The 26484-nt window shown below is 46.6% G+C and overlaps 1 protein-coding gene across 1 annotated transcript in view; it reads right to left on the bottom strand.

Annotated features, from left to right (window-relative positions):
• Window positions 1–21231, bottom strand: part of RAB8A (RAB8A, member RAS oncogene family) — a 58912-nt gene extending 37681 nt beyond the window's left edge. Inside the window, exons 1-3 of the mRNA XM_085638989.1 lie at window positions 20995–21231; window positions 7585–7645; window positions 6606–6666 (exon numbers count right to left, since the gene is read on the bottom strand). Of these exons, the coding sequence (XP_085495115.1) occupies window positions 6606–6666; window positions 7585–7645; window positions 20995–21136 (264 nt within the window). The 5' untranslated portion in view covers window positions 21137–21231. The remainder of the gene's footprint in view (window positions 1–6605; window positions 6667–7584; window positions 7646–20994) is intronic.
• Between the last annotated feature and the right edge of the window lie 5253 nt (window positions 21232–26484).

The raw sequence follows: 26484 nt of genomic DNA on the forward strand, positions 1-26484 counted from the left end.
GTGGACATCGAAAAAGCCTTTGATAGTCTGGAGTGGTACTACCCCCTATGAGGTGCTGACTCGTTTCAGCCTGAGATAGGGCTTTGTGAATTAGACAAATTTGCTGTATTCGGATCCCTCAGCTAGAGTGAAGACAGGTCAAATTATATCAGAAAGCTATACAGTGGAGTGAGACAGTAAGCAGGGTTATCCTCTGCGACGCTGATATTTTTCACCCTGGCAATGGAGCCGGTGTCTTAGCCTGCCAGGGCAGGGAACTCATAGAGGTATCCAGATTGGTCCCCAGGTGCATCATATTGCTTTATACGCAGATCATCTCCTGCTTTTCCTCCGAGATGCGAAGGACGTCATAGAAGGCACTCAGGAATCGCTGGAGCGTTTTGGCTCTCTCCCCAGACTACGCGTTAGCTGGCAGAAATCGTATGTCTTCCACACGCCCACACTTGGAGATACTCCAGCAGCAATGCAGAGGATTGCCCTACCTTGCCGTTCAGATTTACTACAATCCGGTGCATCTACTGGTGGGTAATGTGGGACAGGCTGTCTGGGGGCTCCAATACAGTACTGATTTCTGGAAAACGCTTCCCCCATCAGTGGCAGACCAAGTGGCTTTATTAAAGACGATAGCCCTACCCTGCCTGTTCTATTTTTTTGTAATGTTTCCAGTATGGATCCCCCGAGCACTATTCCGTGCTGTAGACACACTAATCACGGGCTTCCTGTAGGGCACGGCCGCAGGTGAGTAGCGCTGTCCAAAATGCAGCCTCCCAGAGAGGAGGTTATTCCCAACTATGAAGCGTACTATTTAGCAGCGCAAAGTCAATGGCTCACACAGTGGATCGGTAGGAGACTTGCTCCTGAGAGGGCAGAGACTCCCTCTGTGCCTGGCCTTTCTTGTTTGGTGAGGGTGCTCTTACAACTTTCCAGCCCTATGCAGACCGACCCCATTTAGCTTTGAGTTATGTACCATTGCTGGGCCCGTAGTCTATGTAGGGTGCGGGGGCGACTGCCTTACTCCCCAGATATTCCCTCAAATTTTCTGGAGCATGTTGACAGATTAGGTACAAGTAGGCGTATCAACGCTCTGATCCCTCTTTGAAGATTGAGTTCTCCTCCCATTTGAAGAGTTTCGGTCCCGGAATGAATTGCCGCAGGCCATTTTCTTCTACATGGTGCTGTGATAGCAGCCATTCGCAAACACTAGGGAGGGGGAGCGTCGGAACCCCCTCATTCTAAAAGCGTCCAGTATTTAGTTACCTCATCGAGGACCTTTAAGGCTGTTGCTTGTCTTTACAGAGCGATCCATGATGATGTGATCCTCCCCCTGGAGGCCCTCAAGGAACTCTGGTAGGAGGTCCTGGGGATTCCAATACCGGAGAGCGACTGGGAAACGATCCTGCAACGCACACCTGAGGTTTCTAGGAATGCCAGGTTTAAACTTATTAATTACTATGTGCTACATATAGGAGGTGAAATGCCCGAAGTGTGGTGTGATGAGGGCTAAGTTTTACCATATGTTCTGGACATGCTGGGAGCGGAGCTGCCACGCAATTGGAAGGAAATTACTAGAATTCTGTCACTAGTGACGGAGAAGGAGGTACCATACATGCCCGGACATTGTCTTTTACATTGGCATCCACACACTGCTGAGAATAAAGCAACAAGTGGGTTTCAGGATTTGGCTTTCATCTTAGCAAAAAGAGGTACCCAGGGTAGAGGTTTGGAAAAGTGAACTAGAAAGATGGGCGAGTTATGAGTGTTTGGTGATGCTGCGGGAGGCTCCCCAGGGATGTAGATCACTGGATATGGCCTGAGCCTGGGAGTTATTAGTGGAAACCCTGCAAAACTCAGATTCCCCCCCCTCGCCTGGAAGACTGTCGGGAAATACCAGATGACAGAAGCCTAGCTTCCTCACTAGATGTGGGCCCTCCCTAGCCGGAGGGACTGGAAATTTGCCAGGGCATGACCATGTTGCGAGTTGGGATGAAGGAGAGAGCTGCCTGTTGTGGGGGTTAAGCAGCAGTTGTGAGCAAATGTGGTCCTGAGGTTGGAATGGTGCTTATCCTTTGCATTGTAGGAAATTCTATCTAGTACGACTATATTTTTTTGTTTGGCAAAAGAGATGTATTATGTATGTCTACTATTCGATAATGCAAGAGCCCTGCCATATGCTGCTTTTATTTCCACAAAATACTTGCTTATAAAATATGTTTAAAATAAAATTAAAAAAAGACTGTTGAGCACCTCAACAACTGGTAAAGGACTCACTTTGAGTAGCTGAGCTGCTCATCTTCACCTGCAGGCACCGCAAAGTATCTGCCGGTCCACGGTGTGGTCAGCCATTGAAATCACTGCAGGAACAGCACGAAAGAAGATGTTCTTCGTTCTCCAGGAGTCCAGATCCGTCTCCTTACCGAGTTTGGAGATGCCAGGACTTCCAGGAGCCACCCAGCACCAATACCCTGGGTACCGGAGCAGTTACAGCAACCAAGGCTTGTTGGTGGCCCAGTCCGGACGCCAACAGCACAAAGCAAGACCTACAATCAAGGGACGCAAGGATTTACCAGGCCAATACCGAGTGGCCCTGCTGCCCTGTTTCCCCTCCTCACCAGGTCACCAAGACACAGAGTGAGTCTCTGACCGAATGCAACTCAAAGCAACCCTGTACCGGTGCCCCACAGCCCGAGTCCGAGGGAGGGGACTGAGTCAACGTGATCCTGAGACATTCTAAAGAGGAGCCCACCCATGGGTTTGGCCAGACTAGTCCCCCAATCGCCGCTTGCAGCCTCTTTCTGCAGGAACCGAGAACCGCAAGAGTCTACAGTGATGCGGCACCGCCTGAAAAAGCCACACTGCACACAAACACCACAGCTCAAGTTCGAGTGGAATGACGGTGTCCCTTTATTATACCCAAAACCCTCAAGACTTCAGCTCCCATGTGGGTTCTTCAGGACTGGCCCCTCAGTCCCTGCTTGCAGCGCCTTTTCAACTGGACCGGTTCCCATTAACTTAAACAGGGCACTCAACACTTAAAGCACCTGGACACTTCAGAGCCGACGAGGTGACCTGTTTGTGCTGCCTTGGACCTTGCCCCAGACTTACCTTAAGTTGAAATGCAATGTATGTTTTTCCTCCATTGGATATCAGTACCGCTTGAAAGATACAATTCAGTGCATTTTCTAGGCCTTGAAAATCACTATCTTAAAAAGTAATTGCCTAATTCCGATCTTGGTGTCTAAATTCATATAAAAATGAGTGTGATTTTTAGGTCTCGCCTGCGAACGCAGCGCGGAGCGCTGCTTTCGGCGAGATCTATTGTTGCTGACTTGCCTCGGAAGTGGGACAGGAGATGGGCACGCGCATGGTCTCGGCGGATTTGAGTTGGTGTACGCGCCTACAGCCACGCGGCGTGCACATCTCCTGTCTCCCTTCCCTCAGCAAGCCAGTATGCAGTTTCACTTTCGTCCTCATTGTAGAAGTTGTTGCATCTCAGCTCATCCCGTCTGTCTGTCTGTCTGGGTCCCTCTCTCTTCAGTATGTCTCCTCCCTTTATATCAGTGTGTCCTTCTCTCTCCTCCTGCCCGCTCGTTCCCGGCCCTCTCTCTTCACCTGCCTCCCCAGTCCTGCCTCTCTCAAACCTCTCCTCGGTGTCTTAGCCTCTGTCTTCGGCGCTCCTGCTTCAGGGCCGGTCCGTTTTCATGTTCTCTGTAACTTTCCTTTCTCCGTCTGTGCGCCCCCGACACCCAGCCCTGACTCTCTCTTGCCCACCCGTGTGCTCTGGGTCTCCTCCGCCCCCTCACGGACCGCTCGGTGCACAGCTTCTGCTGTCTTCTTACCTTCACTCCCCGGCCCAACAACAGCTACTATTGCCCGCTCTCTCCGGTGTCTTCTGCCCGCTTCCCATCACACGCATTCTCTCTCTTTCTCTCCAAACTCCCGTCTCCCCTCATTTCCCCGCCCGTCCCCATCCCCCCGGCCGCAGCTCACCTGTCTCGGCGGCTCGCGCTCGGCCCCGCGCGCAGGGCTCTGGCTATTGGCTCCCTCCTCGCCTGGCCCATGCCGCCCGCGGGATGCCGGGCATTGGGGGGTCCGCTCCCGACGGCCTGTGCGGTGGGCGCTGCAGGCAGGTGCCTCGCCCCCGTGGCTCGAGACTGGTGGGTTCTGAAGTGACAGCGCTCGCCATCTTATCTCCTGATGCATGCTCCCATTGCGCTCGCCTGGACACCCGACAGGAGATGTGCACTTTCCCCCCGGACAGTCCATGTGCACGCTCACGCCGTCTGTTCTCTGCCAATGCGCGCTCACACCACGCTCGCCTATACAGCCCAACGCCACACGGACACGCTCGCACCACTTGCAGGACGCAGCATTTGGTTTGCTTTAACATAAAAGCCAAGCACAAGGTGTGAATACATTTAAAACAGACTGAACTGATAGAATAGCCTAAAGGCAGCATTACGTTTTTATCCAATTACAACGCAGCTTTCTAAAAAAAGCATTTGCAAAGCAATATGTATCGCATTTGCGAGAGTTTAAGCTTTTAGCATTGTAAATGGCAATGCTTTTATTTATGTTTTAAATACCAAAAAATAAATAAGAGGCATTTTCATATACAATGCCAAGAGCTCAAACTTGCGTAAGTGCGAGACCTATTGCATTGCAAATGCTTGTTATAAATTGGTGTTGGACTTCATTATTGAATCTGGTTCTCTCTCACTTTATGTGCAAGTAATGCTTAAACCTATCCTCTGATAAGCATTAACTGCATGCCCACACTACCACGAAAGAGAGCATTTGGGATTATATTTTAAGTCCTTTTAAACCAATAAGGGTCGCCTAGACTCTCTGTATTGTGTACCTCATTTTGGTGCACTATATATAGAGAGCCAGCTTCCTACACTCTCCCACCAAGATCATCACAAAACCTGGAATCTACTAAGACTGAAAATAGGTCTTTGTGATCTCTAATCACTCCTGGTAAACATCATTGACAATACCAATCCAACTCAAGCTCCCGTTCTCCAAAGCACAAAAGCTAGGAAAGGATCCATAGAGGTCACTAAAGTCTGTAATGGTAGGTGTGTCCCCCTGACCCCCAACCACAAGCACGTCTCCTAAAGGAGAGGAGACGCCTCAAGACCTTCTTAAAAAGGAAGGCAGAACTACAACCAATTTATGCTTTAATATGACTAGAGCAGGCGATTGGGGGTTAGGGGCGGTGCAAGGGGACAGGACAGGGTGAACGTTTGTGGGGAATTGGACCAACGGGGGAAAGATTTGTGCACACAAACCTGTGCTGTCAAATTCAGAGCAAGGAGTTGAAATTTGACTAGTAAAGATGGGAATTCGTAAAGAACACCCTCTTACTAAATGAACAGGAGACTTCACCAGAAAAAGAAATTCACCACAAATCCGGGGAACAGCTGTTGAAAATGATTCTGCAAAGCATCCATATCCTTTACACACAAACAATGAAGGAGTCTCTGATGTGGGCCACTACCAAGCTGAGACGGGGGTCGCTAAGGGTTGCATGGTGGACGGTTACACCATTCTGCGATATGGGCCCAGTGCAAGGGTTCATTGCAGAGAGAATAGGACTCCAAAGAATGGTATACCATTGAGCCCAACTGGCAACAGTGAGCTATAAGATCACTTTGGACAAAACATGAGACAAAACCAGAAGTCACCCAAAAGTCTTGGAAGTCTTTGGCTCTCTAGCAGGACCTGTAGAAGGGAAGGGCTATTCCAATGAGGCAAAAAGATGGGGCTACAGTGTTTCGGTAGAAGCCAAATTGAAAGGAGCTTAAGAAAAGGTTAAGCTATTGAGGGGATATTAAGCAGATGCATGTACAGAAGCATCACGTTTGTGCTGATTGTGAAGGGGTTCTAAAGCTGAATAGCGGGGCCAAGACAAGAGGAACCAGCATTAAAATCCCTATAGGTTATCTAGGCTAAGAAAGGCCCCTTCATTGAGGCAGCGTAAGCCAGAGAAAAAATCTTGGGATGGGATTTGACATGCAATGAGATAGGCCCAATGTAAGGTACACAAAACACCTTCTGGCTGTAGGCTGGGTAATGAAGAGTGCACCAGCCCTCCTGACAGAAGCAGGTGGGAAAGATATGGTAGAGTCCCAAAGGTCAGAGACCTGCACGTTCACTTTCCCCAACCCCAGAGTGAAGTATATATGGTTATTGAGGACAGAACCTCTGGCATGGCTATGGAAGGCCCTCGAAGACAGTGCAGTGCACAATCCCTCAGTGCATCTTACCCTCAAGACTCTAGGGACAAACCCTCAAAACTCATCCCCTCCATCTAGGGTTCTTCGTCTATGGCAAGAATAGCCAATGTTGGTGAAAGGGGCCAGATCTACCTAAGATTTTATGGATATCCACTTGCAATAAATTTGCACGCAAGTAAATGGGATCCATCAAAATAGAGTGTATCTAAAAAAAATCTATCTTTCTGTGATTAGGGAGAGATAGCCATAGTACAGAGTATTCTAAAAAGGCAAACAAGAACACTATTAAAAGGAGACTAGAAAAAGCTTGGCAAGTATTAATGTTTATATCGATGTTAAGGGTAAATGACAAACAATTTTACCTACCATTGCTCCTCTGTAGTATGCGGTGGTGATCGTTCGAAAGCGTTCTTGTCCTGCTGTGTCCCTGAAACATTAAAAGTGCAAGTTTACCCTTGGTAACAACTCCTGAGGAGGAGCAGTAAAACATGCGAACAGCAGCAGACCAGACATCTACACGATTTAAATATGAACAGACAGTGGCCTAGATAAAATGTGTGTCCTAGTGAAGTACTAAGGGTGTTGCAAGGGACTCTCCGAGGTTAGGAGAGATGAAGAGAACCCAACTGCACTTATTTTAATCACATCATTAACAACATTTTAAATCAATGCTTCTCAATTTTCAGCTGAGTTTCGCCCATTAGGATTGACAGAGCAGGTCTGCTTTCTATGCCTCTCAAAATGCCAGGAAAACAAATTACAGCCTTGTAAATGCAATAAGTCAGAATTCACAGAGTAGGTTAAAGGTGAAATAACATTGATTCGGAAATATAGGTAAATGATGCTAGAAAAGTGCTTTTCAAATACAGCTTAATAAAAAGTGGAGGAAAGTGGTCGTGGCGAAGGCAGTGAACTTTAATGTCAGGCTTGGTTTGGCATATCTGAGGTTAAAACATGTTTATACAACTGTGTTGTAAGTTTAAAGCGAAGACTGACAAAGGTATGTTTTCAAGCGGCTCTACGCGATCTGTTGAGTTTGCTTTAATGGAACAGGCAAAGGAGCAGGTTCATCAGCTCCAAAGTCCCTTATTTACCAAACTATGAAGGAACTGCTCTCTTCTCAACCCATTTAAACTTAAAAAAATTATAAAAATTCAGATGTGGAAACAATCTTGACAAGAAAGCAGATGGTAAGCATTTATCAGGCATTGCTACTCATCATTATCTTCTATTAATTAAAAAAGAAATTGGTTTATGGCTAATGCACATCTCTAATAATTGCATGCACAATTAACTCATTCCAGCACTCTAGATAAAAAAAATTGAAAAAAACCACAATCCTCACCATATCTGCAGTTTGATTCTCTTGCCATCTAGTTCTATCGTCCTAATTTTAAAGTCGATTCCTGTAAAAAACCAAAAAGTACGTATGCATGAAATATCACCTTTTCTAGATAAAATTAATTACCTCTAAATGTTTCACAGCAAGAACTGTTGTTGATGTTGATATATTACAAAGCGCAAAGTGTGGCTCTCATTATATTTACCTACAATAAAAGAGGGGGGTTAGTAGCCACCAGCCCTTGCTGAAATCATCAAAATTCTTCCACAGATGAAAGAAGGAAATGCTTAATCCCAGCAATGCATAAGAACATCTTGCAACCTGTCGCCGACTCAACCTTGTATGCTAAACTGCATCAGCAATCAATTTTACTCAAAGGAGGGAAAGTTATCAACATTTTCCACCTCATATAGAAGCTACTTGCTCACCATTGGGAAATGGTCATATTAGTGTCATGACTATAACCAAAAGGTACATTTAATTTAGGAAATTGGAGGTTTAAAATTAACCAACACATTTGCTTTGACCATTGTCGGGAAGTGGTGAGTGTGATACTAAAGTTTCTGTCCCAGAAGCAACGCGCCCAGGAGATCCCACAAACATGTCCAAATAATAATTAATCTTCAACAGGTCATTAATGGCTAAAGTCATAAAAAGACCAGTATTTGCCAGTGTTCACCTTCATTAAAGAAAACTGCTCCCTCTCAGGCCACTAGCCAGAAATCCCTAAAGGCAAGGAATCTGCCCTGGTCGGCACTTAGAGAAGAACTCTGTTTAGTACCCACTCAACGGACCACCAGCCATAGCACCCAGAAGGTGGCAAGTATCAGCAAATGCGAACATCAATATTACATTTCTCTTCTTCAATCCATATATATAAGCCTAGCCAAATCTTTGCTGCAACATGCTTGTAGCTCCCTTCTGAACCTTACACATGACACCAACGCTTCCCATTTAGGTAGCTCTTCAAAATCCCTCTCTACCAATCAGGAAAATGGGTAGGCTTTTCTTAACCAACCACCGAGAAGGGTTTAGGCGCCATATCAGTAAAATTATACAGTACAATAAGATACAAGTACTAACTGTCTCCTGTTTGGTCAGGAACTGAAATCAGAGAAAAAGCTGGAGATACATCCTCTACTTCTCCACTCTGACAGGCAGGAAAGGGGTTCTAATGTGGGACCCTTCCTAGACCTTAGTGCCGATAATAACTTACAAAAAGTTTTTTTTTTTAAAGTATCCGATCCGGGTTAAAGGTCATTGGGAGAGAACACTGAAAGGGCTGGGGGATTGGCTCCACAGCCAAGAAGATACATTCCAGATCATGGTATTTGCCCTGTGCATTTCTAACCCTCCACGCACCACTGCACTAAAAACAAGGGAGGTTAGAACGTGCTGGTCCTGAGATACAGGTACAGTAGATGGGAAATGGTCTATGATCAGTGGCCGCTGAGATTATCTCCTCTTACAGCCAGACACATTCATCTCTGTTTCAGGCTCTTGTGACTACCAGTCACATGTCTCTTGCTGGTGGTTTCCTCTTTCTGGGCATCCCTCTCTTCCTGTTGATAGCTTCAAAAAAGTCACCCCTTCAGATCTGTGCAGGGTATGCTGTCCCCTTGCTCCTTGGTTTCCTAAAGGGAACAGGCCTCTACCCCTCCCCGGTCTTTGGGACATGTGTTAACAGAGGGTTGGAGTCGCTAGTGTACATCGGTACAGGGTTTCTCCTTCTGCGTATCTGGACATCGACTCTGGGTCCTGGAGGTAAGGAGCGGCTGGAGTGCAGCTGCGGAGGGCAACGGGTGGGCAGGTGATCCCCGTCTTTGGGGTGAGCCTCCCCCGCTCACATCTCTGTTCAGGAGTCTGGTGCCACATGGGAGTCCCCTCCCATGGGCTGGGGGTAGGGTGTGTGTGCCCTGGTGCAGAGACTGCCTCTGGGTGGCGGGGTGATACCCCAAGGCCAATGATAGCCTCCCTCCTGAACTATAGGGTCAGAGACTTGGTACTTTGCACCGTAGGGGCCTGGGGGAAGTGAAATACTAATTTACACAAATTCTTATCTTTCCACACTTCACCAAATTGGTTCAACACAGCAGAAGACTTTCGATCTGGTGAAGCAGAAGTTATGGGTTAGAAACTTTGTTACGTGATGTTGTGCCCGGCCAAGCTCAAAGTGCTCTTCCAAGGCAAGGCCTTAATGTTTGACCATAAGGACAGGGCTCGAGAGTGGTTGGTGGACGCCCAACGAGGCGTCCAGACAGCGAGTCCGCTACCGCAAGGGGGCAGCAGTTGAAAGGGTCCCACAGAGAAAAAGGTCTGGCAGACGATGCTCCAGAGGGGGCTGACGGTGGAGGCTGAGACTGCTTGGAGGGGCGGAGGGCAGGCATTGGGGCCCGCTCATTAGACAGACATTGGAGATGATCCGGTTGCTCCTCTGCTACGTGCTGGTGAGGGGCCCTCTGGCACAAATGACTGAGCAGTGCCACTCAATACCATGCTTGCACATGCTGGCTATAAAAGAGTGGCTCCTTAGTCATCACGATTCAAGCGAGAAAGAACACCCCTTCCATCCCCACCCTTCAGGAGACCAGGCTATGGGCTGATCCGGAGGGCTGTTATGTAGCGGTGAGTGGCAAATGGCAGAGGAAAATGGTTTTGATCATAAAAGTATATGCCCTCTCATAGCTGCTAAGAAGGACCCTAAATGGCTTGGGTCCTATTCTACTCGATTCATCTGGCGAGTTACATATTGTGGGACGGGACTTTAACGTGGTCCGAGACCAGGAGATGGACAGACATACACTCCAGATGGTGTCTTCTTGCCAACCCACGGAGCCCCCCCCCCCCACACTTCATGCATGCTACGAGGCTCAGTGATGCTTGGCGGAGCAGACATCCACATGAGAGAACTTATTTGCTCTATTTAGGGGCTCGCAAACCCATGTCAGATACCCTGGGCCACAGACATACAAAATCTGGCCCATGGGATTTCTGATCACCCCTGTTGCTCAAGCTGGGCACACAACAGCCCCATAGACAGACCTATTGAAGACTTAGCACCTGGGCCTTCAGAGAGACAGTGAAAACTCTCAGAGTTGATACCAAGTTATACTTTAAGGAGAACAGCTTTGAAACCCCTGCACACATCTACTTATAATGCTTATAATGGTGGCCTAGCGATCCCAGATATTAGAGCACATCACTGGGCTACTCAACTGCAGGTGATTAATGACTGCGGTCACAGCCCTTTCTCTGAACACACTTATGTCTAGGAACGACACAATATTGGGAGTTAATTGTTAAAGAATTGGAGGAGGTGGTGGGTACTGTTATTCCCAGGAGCCCTCAATAGATTGTATTAGTCATACCCAACGATGTGGATATCCCGAGGAGGCAAATGCAGTTATGTATGCTGGGCATTGTTGTTGCGAGAGAGGTCGGGGGAGGGGGTGGGGGGGCGATAAAATAAAAAGAAGGTACAGTCATGCTCATTGGGACAGGGACACCATGTCAGTACACTATAACCAAAACGCAAGACCGTCTGCTTACACTGACCCAGATTTGGAGGAAGGTAACAAGGCACCGACATGGACTACAACTGGAGACACATCCGTTTAGAAAAGATAAAAACATCCGGCAACAGTCCAGAAACTAAGACACCAAAAAAGATCCAAGAGGCAAGGAAATTATGAAACCTGTGCCTTTTAAAACCAGCATAAGAACAAATTAACTGTATGCAGAGAGTCCTAAACCACCATACTCGAAACGCAACTACTCTGATTTAGTGAACATGCAGGAATGGAAATGCTTGATGCAAAATCTCTGGTTGGCAACATATTTGCAGTGATAGGGCAAATGCAAAGAAACTCTCCAAATGGAGAAAAGAACAAAACCACTTTAAAAAAAGTTAAAATCCTCGCTTTTGCTGGGGACGATTCACCAAGATGTATTGCAACCACCATCCAATTTAAGTTTAAAGTAATTTCGGCCTAAAAAAACATGCTTGCACGCCAGAGAGTTTTAGTGGGCACTACAAATGTGGATGCAACGACAACAAATGTGAAATCTATGCAAGAGTTTATTAATATTAAACTGTATTGAATAACAGTTTATGAACTTTCTTTTTAAAATTTATTTTTTAAACAATTTAATTACAACATATAAGGGTTGAAGTTCATATCTGTACTAGCATGGAAATGTAATCTGATAATACATAACCAAGTTATAGTGAATCCTTTGCCAACAGAACAATGGAGAAAAAAAATGTGCTCAATGGACATCGCATATGTCCCAATAGCCTAAAGAGCACAAACACTGGAACAATGGGTGGGGTGTTATTAAACGTCCTCCTCAAAATGTCTGAAAGGGCTTCCCAACACCCGCTCTGTGCTTTGTCCGTGGTGCTTATTTGCCCATGGGTCCCCCTTGCTTTACCATACGGGGGGGGGGGGGCGCAGAATTTGGTTGCCTAGGTACAGGGCAGTAGGAAACATGCGGATACCCCCAAACCTCATCTTCTCTTGACAAGGAACGAGGGAAATCGTTCCAGACTGTGAACAGAGTGCTAGTGCTCCCTATGGCTGCCCTGCCCTCCTTGGCTCGCAGAATTTACTGTGCCATGGAAGTTGACATCTGCCCCAGCGCCAGCTTTGCATTTGTTAAGAGACACAGGGGCAGCAGACAGCTGTCTGAGGTAGTTTTCGAAAGCTGTTGTCTGCTCGGATCTTCCTTGATCCACCACATGCTGCGGGCTACATAAAACCAATAGGGATGTGTGTGAAGGTTAGGCGACTACTATGCATGTGTGAAGTGAGTTTCAGGCAATACCTTACCATCTCAATTTCTTGTATTTTTAGGATTTGAGATTTAGCCCCTATTACACCCTCATGAAACTTAACTTCCCTTTAACTTTTTCAATGGATACCTACACAGTGGCAGGCATTCTGACAGAACAATCGCTCAGCTGTGTACATTTTGAATATGTTACTGTTAGACTTGGCATCTTTGGGCGGGTTTCCCCTGAGTTTGAGTTTTTGCTTTCTGACCTCCCGGTTTTGACACTGTTTGTGCTGGCTTAGTGTTTCTGCGCACTTTTCTCATTGCTGATTAGTGGTAAAGTGAAAGTGCTCCTGTGGTACAATGTGTTATGGATTGGTGTTTCCATGATTGGCCTATTTGATTTGTGTGTCAGTCCCTAGTAAAGTGCACTGCGTGTGCCAGGGCCTGTAGATCAAAAGCTGTTGGTGGGCTGCAGCACTGGATTGTGCCACCCACCCAAACAGCCCGTAAATGTGACTCTGGTCTGCCATTGCAGAGCCTGTGCACAGTCTGGTACTGCCATGTCGACTTGGCAAGTGCACCCACTTGCCAGGCCCTAACCTTCCCTTACATGTCAGCCACCCCTAAGGTAGGCCCAAGGTACCCCTGTGGGCAGGGTGCAGTGTATGAGAAAGGTAGGACATGCCTTGGTGTGTGTGCCATGTCCTGGCAGTGAATTACTGCCAATTTCGTTTTTCACTATTGCAAGGCTACCTGGTTCCCATAGGACAGAATGGGAAGTTTGTTTATAACATCTTATAAACATAACTGGCCCTGGGAACTAGGTAGGAAAATAAAGTAGTATGCCTGAACTCAGAATCTATAAAGGTGCATTTTTTAGTAAAGTTGATTTTTACATTCTGAGTTTGAAAATACCACTTTTAGAAAGTAGGTATTTTCTTGCTCAGTCATCCCGTGTGCCTCTGCTGGAATGTGGATTGCCTGTCTGGGTTTTGGATGACAGAAGGCTGTGGAGCAGGAGTGGCTCCAGATAGTTTAGGTGGGTCATGAAAGGGCTGAATAGACCTGGGCTCCAATTAGGGAAGGGGGAGATTTCCTTGCACCTCAAAGGGCCTAGTCTGCCTCTGACAATGCAGTCTCCACCTCCTGCCAGGATGTCACACCAGAGAAGGCAGAACTGGTTCTGGCTGGGCACAGACACTCTCTGCCTAAGAGATCCAAGGATTTGGGGATATAAATATTGGGGCCCAGACCCCTGAACTTTAGAACTCTTTTGGACCAAGAAGATGAGCTGGTGAAGCTGGGAGGAGGAACTACCACTCTGCTGTGTGCTTTGCTAGGTTGGCCTGCAGTGGCAGCTTCTGTCTTGGGCAATGAAAGGACTTGACTGAACTTTCTGCAATCTACTTTGTGAGTTTCTCCAAGGGCTTAAGGTAGAGCTTGCCCCCTGTTCAAAAAGTCTCAGGAACAGCAAAGACTTCAAGCTCTTCTACCCTAAGCACTGGGGACTGTGCGTTTTGTGCTGCAACAGAAGAAAAGCAACCAGACGACGTCTACAACGCCACTGCTGACTCAGTGTCCTGAAGGCACCACAGAGGGCACCGCCGCAACGTGACCGTGGTCTCACCGACGCCACCTGCTGACGCCACCACGGAGCCGTTGCTCGCACCGCGACCTGTGGGCACCGCACTCCGCACCACGACGACGCGCCACGCCACGCCAAAAATCGACGGCGCTGCTTGCACTGTGGTTTGAGGGCACCGCTCGTAAAGTTACACGACGCACCGCCCTCATCCTGCACTGCAGCCTTGGCCTACCGACGCCATAGACTCCAGTTCGTAAGCCGACGACAGCGCTTCAGCAACTACGACGCTGCTGCCTGTACCGTGACCTGCCAGCACAGTGACGAGCACCGCCTTCATCTCACACCGCGACCCTGGTCTCACCGACTACGTCATCTGACGCCACCACCGAGCCGCTGCTCGCACCGCGACCTGAGGGCTCCGCACTGCTGCACTTTGTGCCACAGCACACAACGCCTGCCGATGCCAGCGCCCCTGACTCCAACAGAGAGGAGATCAATCTGCAACGCGAGTGACTTCGAGGGCCCCGACCACTCCTGCACCGACGCCTGCGGGCACCGTGTTTTCGGAAGCTCAACGAGAGATCGCCGACGCCCCGCATTTCTAAAATGGTACTGTTTGCGGGTCTTCCCGACACCGTAGTTGACCAGCGACGCCGCGGTCAGCCAGAACTTTTTGGATTTGTTTGGTCACCACGCCGTGATAGCCCCGGACGGAGCTATTGACATCAAGGAACTGTTTTTCAAGCGTATTTTGAGAACTGTAGATTTTTAAGTACTGTATTGTGGATTTTTTAAAATAGTTTTTGGCCTTGTCTTAACTATATAAAAATACTGGATATTTTTCTAAACTGGTGTGGTGTCCGCTTGTAGTGCTTACACTGTATTACTGTTGGTTATGTGCGAACGCTTTACACACTGCCTCCAAGATGAGCCTGACTGCTCGTGCCAAGCTACCAAGGGGGTGAGCAGGGGTTATTTTAGGAGTGCAACTCCCTTATCCTGACTAGAGTGGTGGTTTCTGCCCGACTTTGGCACATGCCCTAGCCGACCAAAAATCCCATTTCTAACAGTTACACAGAAAAATCTCACAAGTACTTGGTATGCAATGAGGAGTAAATGTATACTTTGACAACTGTATCTTTGGCTGCTGCTACACAGAGGAAATCCTTCAGGAAGGAGAGCATAACAAGATACTCTGTTTTTTATCATGATATGCTGGGCTGCTTCTGTTTCAAAACTAGACAAACAGGAAATCTTTAATGATTAACTATATCTAAACTCTCCGGGTTTCAATCGCTATCACGTATCAGAACCATACTGTGGTATTTTCTATTTCCACTCCATCCGGTTGAATTTCTTAATCGTGACAAATGTATGACACAATCAAACTAAAGATACCAACTTTAATTTTGAAGCTATAATTTCAAATTCCTTCACCATTTCAGAGCATTTCAAATGCTTTTAGATTTCAAATTGTACTTTTTATATGATTATACTTTATTAATATGATATTGTTTAGCCCAAGTAGGCATTGTGGAGCCAATGAGCTACGGATTAAGAACCAATGCACTATGCTATGAGACAAACAAGGATGAAGACAATTTGCCATGGAAAAAAAAACTGACCCCCCCCCCCTCACCCTCAACAGGGCCACTGCATGATGTACATGCATGACACAAAAAAAAGTTACTGCCACATCTAATCAAGCATTTTATGCAACACACACACCCCTTTCTCTAAATTTAATTAACTAGGAGTGCAACCTAATGAACATTATACAAAAAGAATGTTGTTGCGTACGTCTACAAAAACCCCAAAGCATTTATCACATTAACTCAGCGCATGAATAGAGTACAGTACTATGCACGATTGTGATGTGTACAACACAAAGAAAGTTATCATTAGCAACAGAAAAATAGTACTATGTCAAGACAGCACACACTTTTGTTAGCCAGTAAAAATGGAATATACAGCATTCAATTGTTTGATGGGAAGAATTAGTTTTTGTTGGTCTATTTGAAGGTTTTGTATAGCGTGGACTAGACCATCAAAAGTGCACAAAGGGGTTGGACTGAAACAGAGAAAAGTAGATTCATATGAGTGAAAAGCGCATTTTTAGGTTAGAGAGAAAGACAATGCAACAGTGATAGTACGTGCAAGAAAGGGAGGGTTTCCTAAGAAGGTTCAGGCGTGAGTAAATAACGAGGTCCATGACTTACTCGCTCCATCTCCAATGCATTTTAATTGGTTCTTTGGACCATATAGAAGCGGCTGCTGTTTACAGAGACATCCCCATAAATGTTGGTGTCGACTGAAAGGCCTGCTGCAGATTTTGGAGAATATTTTCCCCCTGTGCTGCTTTCAGTATCAGTAAACGTCCTACTTTGGTTCATCTCAAAGTTACCACTCAAATGTAGTCCCTGCAACCAGTCTCATCTATCATTATAGACTAAAGCCCCACCCGCCCCCCCCCCCCCCCCCCCCATCTTGTGCTCTACAATCAGCATTAAGTTTTGAGGACATTAAACCTAATTGTTCTGGTAGCAGAGGTATACACTACTAGATGAAGAATTGGTGTCGGCCCACTTCTTCACTCATGACTCACTCAGCTGAAAGTCTTCCAGAGTTCGCTATGGAACCTACTAACACTTCTTATGTCTTTCCATCCCCAGGAAGGTCCCAAAAGCACCACTTGTTGAGAATATTTTTTTAGTCTGAAATAATATTCATTTCCTACCTGAAAGATTCATTTGAATTGATTGAGTGCCATAGCTAATTAGCTGTAAGGTAGGTCAGATGTTGACAAAGGTCTGCTACCCCTCTGAGTTAATTTAGTTTATATAGGATATTACAGATAGCCAATGATGTGCCGTCTTTGGTCTTTCCATACGTGGGGTACCGATAGAATGTCACATTTGGGCCTTTCTAATCCTCAGGTTTTAGACAAGATCAGAAGACTTCCAATACCACCAAGATGATAGAATCCACCTTAGGGCAGAGGTGTAATATTAATAATAATTTACATAACAATGCAGCACATATTCCCTTTTCACTCGGGCTCAAGATTCCCAATGATGTTTTCATCACTAACTTTACGACCTATTTATAGTTCCTAAATAATATCAAATTCTATCACCCAAGGACAAATATTGGGAACCACAGAATGATCTACATCTGTGGGCTAATTGGGGTTTATTCCAAGATGGCATGCTCTGTCTCTTACAATACTTGAGCCTAGAGTAACTGTCACCCAAGTGTTCCTTCACCACAACCTCAGAGACTTAGGAAGAACATTATGGGAACACCAAGTATGAAGATCCTAGTGCTTCTTCACTGGCCCCAATTCCGCTCCATTAAGGGGCTACCATGGGGCCGTTAGTAACAGCACTATAGAGCATATGCTCCACTCCCTCCTGCAGGAAATGGGAGTGATCCACGCCTGGGTGAAATCTAAATTATGCTGCTATAATTCACGTAATATTACAGTATGTGAATTCCAGAAATGATGCCGTTATGCTCCATTACATAATTACACGCCTTTTGCAGTAAAATCTTACCGCAAAATGCAGCAGGCGCAGTAAAAAACAAATTCCGTACACAACAGAACACAAGCAGCTGTTGTTCACTGTGATTTGTTTGAATGCATTCTTATGCCAAAATAACTCAAATATGCATTTCAAATGAAAATATAGTGCATTTTGCATAATTATGAGTAGGGCTCCCGGTTTTATGGTGTTTTGTTTTTAACATTTCCTTCCGTATACATCCATATTTACTTTTTGCCCATCTTGTCAGTAATTACCCATATTTATTTTGTGTTCTCTGAATAGACAAAGTTGCAATATGGTATATTTCCATATTTATTTACCAAATATATATGTGCTCATATTTTGGCGTCTGTCGTGTTTTAGCAAATTAAGCAGCCAAATATAACATTACAATACACCCACAGGTAAATATTGGCATTATACTACAAATGGATGTGGACATATGTCAAAAATGTATAAAACCTCATCCTGTTTTTTAACTCTCAATGCCATCTATCTGCTCAGCTGTTGGCCTGAAATTATTAAACAGTATGGAAATGCACTCAAAAGAAACCCATTTTTAGGTCTCGGGACCATCCGGTCTGCCGAAGGCAGAACCGGAAGTCGAGAGATTTAATGACTTGGAGAAGAGGGGCTTGCACCCGCCCCTCTTCTCCCCTGTTCTCCATTGGCTGGCCTCTTGAATGCTGGCCAGCCATTGGAGAAGAGGTCAGTCATTCCGATCAGGCCCCGTCCTTTTCGGATCGGGGGGCGTGTTTTTTGCAAGAAGTCTCATTCTCTCGAGAGAAAAGACAAACACGCCCCCGAATACGAAAAGGACGCTGCGTTTCTCCGAGGCATTTCTGCTCTGCCTCGGAGAAAGGCGGTGGTGTCTTTTCAGAGCTATGTTCACGTTCTCTGCGGCCTCTTGATCAGTACGGTGACCTGGCGAGATCAAATAACATCGGCACTTATCAACCTCAGCGAAACCGTATCTTGCCGCCTGGTTGGACGTGGAGAAAGAAATGCCAGCTGTGATTACATTTAGTTCACGTTGTAGCATGCTCTCAGTCAGTAGAGTTGTCTCGCGTGAAATGTTCGCAGGGTTTAAGCGCACCTATATTTAAAGACATGAAACGTAAAGTTCCTCGAGGCGCCGGGAGCAGCGCTTTTGATAGTTATTGTAATTGTAGAGAAGATAGAGGTTCACAACAAAGAGTCTGACAATTCGGCACGAGCTATTTTTAATTTCATATATATATATCCCCATCTACAAAAAGGGAGGAAGCAAAGACCTCTCGTGAGCATTTTAGGGGCGCGATTTATTCAATTATGGTGCACGGCTGTCCGGGGTTTAAAGATACACACGCCCCATAAATGCAATGAAAAAAAGAATCAAAGTCATTCTCTTAAATGAAGATAGCATATTAATAAATCTATACTGACACTGCTGCCAGAAGGCGGCTTCTGAGACAAGCAGTTGCACAGTGAGAACAGCGACAGTCAGCCTTAGGGTGAGAATACGGACAAAAAGTATTATGATGAGTATGGTAACAATATTCATATTATTTTCACATTTGTTTAACGTAATGATGATGATGAGAAGAATAAGAATATGTATTTATTATTATTATTGTTCGTTTTTTTAAAATAATTTTATCATCATCGTCCGGAAACAGATTTGACAGTGACAGCCGTATTTGACAATAAACGGTGACACTGGCTGCGGGTAATTAATGTATTAAATGTAGCCACCAGTTCATTATGTCATTCACTGTGGATTCTCACAGACTGACCTACATACACTTCCCTCCCCCACACTTAATTCCAGTTTGGTGTGTTTGAAAATGTTTTACATAAAGTACTTAATTTGTGCCGGTGCTTTCCGGTGCTCAGCACCGGCACTTATGTTTTAGTGAGATCAGCTTACTACGTTCACATTGACAAATAGACATAACAAGCATTTACAATGCAATGGTAAAGTTAGAGCTATTGGCATTGCTCATGACATTATTTTTGTTTATGTTTTTGTTTTTAAAACATTTAAAGAAACGGCATTATCATGAGCAATGCCAATAGCTCTAACTTTAACAATGCCGAGACCGTTGCATTGTAAATGCTTGTTTTTAATAAATGCAGACCGGAATTGTTTTTAATAAATGCAGACCGGAAGCACATTGTTTTCTGTCTGTATTTATATGTAAAAATGAAAACTGGGAGCCCTAATTTTAGTAGTACTGCTAAAATGTCTTATAGTTATGCAAAGGCAAATGATGAGAATTTCGCAAATAGTGAGTTTCCAGAGGTTAGACTACTTGCTATGGTGGCCACCTGAATCCTTGAGACCACAGCCAGTGTTTCCTGAGCACGGCTTTTCATCTCCAAATCATAGCCATCAGATGTGCTTGTCTAACTAGTTCAAAGGGACAACATCAATACTATAGCACCCAGAATTCATTAGTTTGTCACGTGAATGCCCAAGACTGAAAACAGGATCTATGATGACACGGAGAGAGATGCACACTAAGTTCCAACTAGGTTTATCAGGATAACACCTTTTCCAGTCCTGGACTTTTCTATGATAAAAAAACATATTGTTATCAGGTGTAGCATTCAAACCTGTTTAATGGAGGTAGTAACTCATCACTGCAGTTCCCGACGTAGAACCTGGTGACATTCAGCTAAGTGACAACTCTACTTGCTTAAGTCCAGATGATTATCGGAACCCTAGCACTCTAGATCGGTGAACTCTCTCCCCTCACTGGGGCAGTGGCGTAGCAAGGTCAGGTGGTACCCGCGTGCGGCAAATTTCTTGTCTCCCACCCCCCCCAGTACAAACTGCAAAGACAGACTTCGGTGAAGAAACACCCCCCCTCCCTTCCTTATCCATGCGCTCTCCGCCATTTTGTCACCCCCCTTAGTGATGACATCAGGGCGGCCCGCACCCCCCTTTCTACGCTGCTGCACTGGAGAGGGAAGGTGGTTGGGCCACCCTTTGCGATATGATCCTTGCCACCCAGTGCCAGCCCTACCAAGCTTCCCACAGCCATTCATGATATGCTACTCCAGACCACATTTTTTTTCTTTGAATTCTGGGACTTGTAGTCTTGTTCATTCCATTATAAAACACCCCAGCCTGGATCAGCACCTGGGAAACTTGGCAGCAAAGCCAGTCCTAGAGGTTACTACAAATCTGCCAAGTTCACAAGGTCCATGCGTTGTGTTCTGCTTCAGGCCAGGTTTTTTCCTTTGCATTCTGGTACTTGTAGTCTTTTTTTGTAAAGCAGCAAGACTACAAGTCCCAGAATTCATAGAAAAATGAGGGCTGGAGCCCCCTCTGCCCAGCATAGAGGGGTCGTGACAGTTGGCACCCTAGAGGTACGCAGCCCCTGGTGCTAGGTGGCTGGACACTCCCACCCCCTGGGAAGGGGCCTGAGGACTCCCGGTGAAGTGCACTATCCCCGGTTCCCCCACCCGGCCCCTGTGGGTGATTCACCTGAACCACAGGCTCCTCCCACTCACCTATCGTGGAGATGAAGGTGGAGTTGAAGGCATCCTCGGAGAACCTGAAGAGGACGCAGGTCTTGCCCACCCCGGAGTCGCCGATGAGCAGCAGTTTGAACAGATAGTCGTACGTCTTCGCCATATTAAAACACGGACACATACAGGAAATGCCAGCAGCGGCGCCCTACTGGCCGAGCCACGCGTCCATCAGGCGAGCCGGCGGGTCCCGATTGGACGCTGGCGCGCCGCTGCGTCACCTCTGGTGTCCGCCCTCCAACGGAGGGAGCGGGCCGTCGTCGCTCAGGGCTAAAGTTTACGGAGTGGCCCGAAGCAGGAAGTGCGGGCCAGGAGCCGGAGGGCCGCTGCTATTGGTGGAGCCGAGCGGTGACCGGGCACGAGAACATAGTTTCAAAGTAATAATTAAAAAAAAAACACACACACAAAATACAAATGTTTTATTAAATCTATTTTCTAAATAGTAAACAATGCGTTTCATGGTCCCAACAAAAATTGTAAAGAAAAACAAAACTGCATCTGGTATCAGAATAGTGCGCTTATCAAAGATGCCCACGTTTATTGAGATCCAGATGGTGGAATCTGGAAAAGAAAAAGTTGTGAGGTATATTGTTTTCCTATTGACTTGCACAGAATGAAATAAGGGATATTTTATGAGATGGAAAAATTAACATACATGAAAAAAGATGGTAGTCTAAAAAATGGGGATTGGCATAATTCATAAATTATACTCTTAGAATGTGTATTTACATCTCTTCCATTTCTTTCTGCATTTTTGGTGTTTACTTTTTTGGGGAGGTGTTGTACACACAGGCCACAACCCAAAAACAAGTAAGTGGGATATTTTGGAAAACATTTCTTAAAGTTAATTTTCATCTCAATACAGTGAAGAAAGTTTTAATCCTGAGAAAGCTAAACTATCGTCATTTTGCCATAAAAACTCAAGGGTCACTTGCCTAAATCGGACGTGTAGCATGTTCAAGTCTTAACAAGCATTTGCAATGCAATAGGTCTCGCAATTACGCAAGTTTAAGCTATTGGCATTGTAAATGACTCCGCCTTTTATTTATGTTTTAAAAACAAAAATAAAAAGCATTGTTATTTCCATTGTTAATAGCTCAAACTCGCGTAAATGCGAGACCTATTGCATTGCAAATGCTTGTTAAGACGAGCACCTGAAAAGGGCATATCTGATATCCGAGATGCAGGCAACAAACCTCTTCTGTGAACCCGGAAAATGAGGACACAGCTGAATCCTCGTCAGGGGTACTAAGCGCTATATCATGCAATTAAGATATAGCAGGATAATACTGGAACCCTCGACCGCATGTGTCAGAGGGGGGCCCATCCTGATGTTAAATCTGAAGTCTGACGGCGTCACAGCCCCTGCTGCAGCGCCCAGTGTCTAACAGCACCGCGGCAGCCATGAAGCGCTGTAAATGAATGGACAGAAGAAACGCTCTAGCCTTTAAATCCTGTGCAAATAAAATATCCACCAAATGCAACAACCAACTCGATCCAGTAAATTAAATATCTTACTTTTTTTCCTCCGAAATTCGTTTGTTATAAAACTGTTTGCAGTAGTGCCTGTGGGGGCTGGGGGCACAGATCATACTCGCGGACTACGGACTGTCAGAGACCCAGAGCAATGGGGGTCATGGAGAGTAGGAGCGCTATCAGAAGATCAAAGAACAAGCTGCTGGGAGAGGGAATGGGAGGAGGACGGGCAGGGTGGACGCAACAAGCAGACTGTCTGGAAGCTGCAGGCAGAGAGCTTTGTGACTGAACCGAGCTCTTCACCTTATAAGTATTTAGTTATGCAGCACAATATCCTTACTGCAACAACATTAACTGTTGCATGGCTAAACACTTATAATGTCTCAAAGGCGAGACCTATTGGCTATGCCAATGCTTGTTCTTTCTCTTGCTCTTATCTTAGTCTGTTGCAACCTCAGACCAAATTGGCCCCTGCATCTCAACCACACGCCTCTGAGCTGTGCTATATTGTAGTGAATAAACAAAGCAAGTGAACACCCACTGGGAGAAATTTCCGTAACATTCTGCACTTGAACTAGGGGTGGGCAAACAATTCTGTTCCGCAAGCGGAGTTTTGCCGTTTTTTTCTCGCGCAAAAGAGAGAGAAATTGCATGCTAGACCACCTCCCGGAGAGATTTCTAAACGCGGGCGGTCGCGGCAGGTTGCTACCGCTCGCGTAGAGAAAGCTGCCGCTCGTGTTGAGGAAGCTGTAATTCGTGTAGAAAATCTACTCAAGATTCAGATAGAAGCAGTACCCTCTGATGCTACGCATGATGCTGTTCATGCTATTTTACAACGCAGGAGAAACTCCTGGTGCTAAAAATCAGCGCAAATAGCACGACGTAGCACACTCCGCTGCTCGCAGAAGTCCGCGTAGCGAGGCAGAGTTTTTCGACACTTCGCAGAGCTCTGCATAGTGCGATTCAGCAAACTCCGCCCAGGCCTAACTTGAACCTTGACTGGAGGGTTCAAATCCTGCCTTCTTCCACTGAACCAACAGCTATGTATTTGTGGGCAGCTCACTGTATCTTTCTGTGCCTCAAGTTGGACTAATGTCTGGAATTTCATAAAAAGTAAAACAAAATAAAGAAAACTGTACAACTATGCCTCGTAAAAAACAAACATAACACGAAATTGTCGCAGCACTAGTTAGCGCACTGCACTGACTGCTTCCGAATGTCCCTCACACTACATCCTGGTTTATACAATCTATTGTGCTACTGTTGTTGGTACAAGACCTCATATCTGAGATGCTGTTCCTGCTGCAATAAAAATGTACGCTTTAAAGTTCTTGGCTGCTTCTAGGTGCAATGTCTGATCTGTCGCAAATACCTAAAATAAAACTATTGCTGTCGCGTTGTGCCAGGGTGTGGCTAAATACCCCAAGGTTGTGCTCATCACCACAGTGACACTAGCACTAAGGTGCTGCAAAATTTGCCAGGGGTGCCACTCAAAGATCCCATAGGGCCTGTTAAATGAGCAAGAGGTGGCACTCAAAGATCCCATAGGGCCTGTTAAATGAGCAAGGGGTGGCACTCAACAAGTCATGATTCCATCCAATATTGTAGGGTAAATTCCTTGCCAAGTCTCCCAGGTCCATGCATGAGTGATGTCTTTTGGCTTTGAATTGTGGGACTTGTAGTATTGTTTATTCCATTATAAAACAGAACTACAAGTCCCAGAATTCCAAGCCAGAAAACATGGACTGGTGCAGCACATCGCGCATGGACCTGAGAAACTTGGCAGCTATGAGGGTATCACCCAATGCACCACAGTGCTACATAGTACGGAGGTGCTAAGGAGAAGCTTACAGAGCATTCCTGCACTTTTGACGCCTACAACTGAGCCATTCAGGGGGCAAGGAGGAGCATCTCTTGAACAGTCCTTGGGGATTACAAGTGATGCATCTCAATGCCAGACACTAAAGCACAACATTTGCACATCAACACCACTCATGACTAACAATCCCCTCAAAAACATGAAGACACAATGCACACTCAGCACCCAGCAACAAACCAGGGGTACAACAGGCCTCTCACATCACTGGATACTTACATTAACTCAGCACATAAGATTCGATACTCCAGAGATCAGAATATATGGTCTGCAATAATTATTGCCTATTACAAGTTTAACCCTGCAAAATGGGGCATAACATGCAGATTCTAGGGCATAAGGTGAGCCCATGGGTCCAACTGAGCGAAGCCGGGATGGTATTTGAAAGGGGTGAGGGGGTGGAGTGCAGCAGCAGACAAAAGAAACCCACACAGCATGAAGCGTGACACACATGTACCTAAAGTGCCCACACAGACAAAAACACAGTACAATGCCTGGTTGAGTGTGGGGGAAGCACTGCTGGAGTGAAAGCTCGGCGAAAGGGAATCACGCACCCCCTGGTGACGCCTACAAGCAGGAAGAAGGGATCGCAAGATAGCCCGCACAAAGGCCGGGCGCCGATGCGTTGTGGCTAGGAAGGTTAAAGAAAGGAGAGTGCGGCGGGAGAGAAGCATGACTGATGGTGCCCGCAAGTTAAGGCCCTGCAGCCTATGCTGACCCTCCTGCAAGAGGCGAGAGGCCTCCCCCGTACATGAAGTGCCCACGTGGGTAGGTAAAAGGATGGCACCGATAGTGAAGCAGGCTAAGGGCACACCAGCGTGGTAAGTGGGAGTGGATAGAAAGCACGCTGCCTGTTAGTCTGTAGCACACCCCCGGTGTGGCCCAAAGTACTGTTAATAAAGCGTAGCGCAATTGGGTTGGGAGGAGGCCCAGAGTGGAGACCTCGGCTTGAGGAGCCTGAAAATGAAGAAACTCTGGGACAGCCGTGCCACCATGGACACATCCGTGCCCTCGTCATCACTCACCTGCTTGCTCTGGGCTGTGCAGTGCTGGTAAGAGAAGGGGGCGACATGGCGTGTGCCATTCCGCTGTCCGTGAGTGCTGCTGGGTGTTGATGTGGCATTCAGCCAGCAGTAAAACTGGGCCTGCACTGGCCAGGGGCTACTCAGGGCTGCATCTGCACCAAATGCCCCCAGCAATCTGCCATTTATTCGCGTTTTCGTGTCTGGGACTGATCAATCGCTGCATCCACACAGGGGGAGGCTGTGCGGCCGGGAACCCCCTCTCCGTCCCACATGAGGAACAACACCCGGGACCACTGGATAGCTTGAGGCTGGCGGACTGTCCCGACCCCCTCCCGCAGGTAAGGCCGGGGGAAGCGGCGCCGAGGGTCCTGTCTGTGGTCGGCGGGAGGAGAGCAGCCCGGGTCAGGGGCAGGAGAAGCGGAGGGCGTGGGAGAGGGAGTAGGAAGACACGGAGGGGAGATGTAAGGCGAGGGCGTGGGGGAGGAGGCAGATGTGGAGAGAGGGAGCAGTCAGGGCAAGGAGAGGTGAATGTACGCACAGGCAGGGAAAGGGGGACGTGAAAGGGAGGAAGAGAGGGGAAGAAATGAAAGTGCAAGAAAACAAGAGAGAGAAGAGGAGGAAGACGAAGAAGGAAGGGAAGGCGAGTGAGAGCAGGTGAAGGGCGGTAAGGAAAGGTAGTGCCTAAGAGGTAAGCAGAGATAGGAAAGAAGTAGGGGTGAATGCAATAAAACGAAGAAGGACATGAGCTTCAGGATGCGAGGGGGGCAGAGAGAGAACAAGCTTTCGCCACTTTCCTCGGCCACGAAAGTGAAAGTGATCGCGATTGCGATCGCGTGCTGCCGAGGAAAGACACATGGCGCTGCGCGCGTGCACGTTCACGTGCACTGAAGCTTTAGGCCACGGCAGCACTTTGAAAATCCCAACTATAAAATGTCTCTCCGAGCCAGCGCAAGCGCTGGGGCTCAGCGAGACCTAAAAATATAGCTAACGTTTGGTAATCACAGAATCACCTGCACAAAATGTTGTCCCCTCATTCGTTTCCCTGCGAGATATGGTGAAATTAAATCTAAATTTACTAGATGTCATTGCAAACTC

This window comes from Triturus cristatus, chromosome 12, assembly GCF_964204655.1.
Source record: "Triturus cristatus chromosome 12, aTriCri1.1, whole genome shotgun sequence".
Lineage (NCBI taxonomy): Eukaryota > Metazoa > Chordata > Amphibia > Caudata > Salamandridae > Triturus > Triturus cristatus.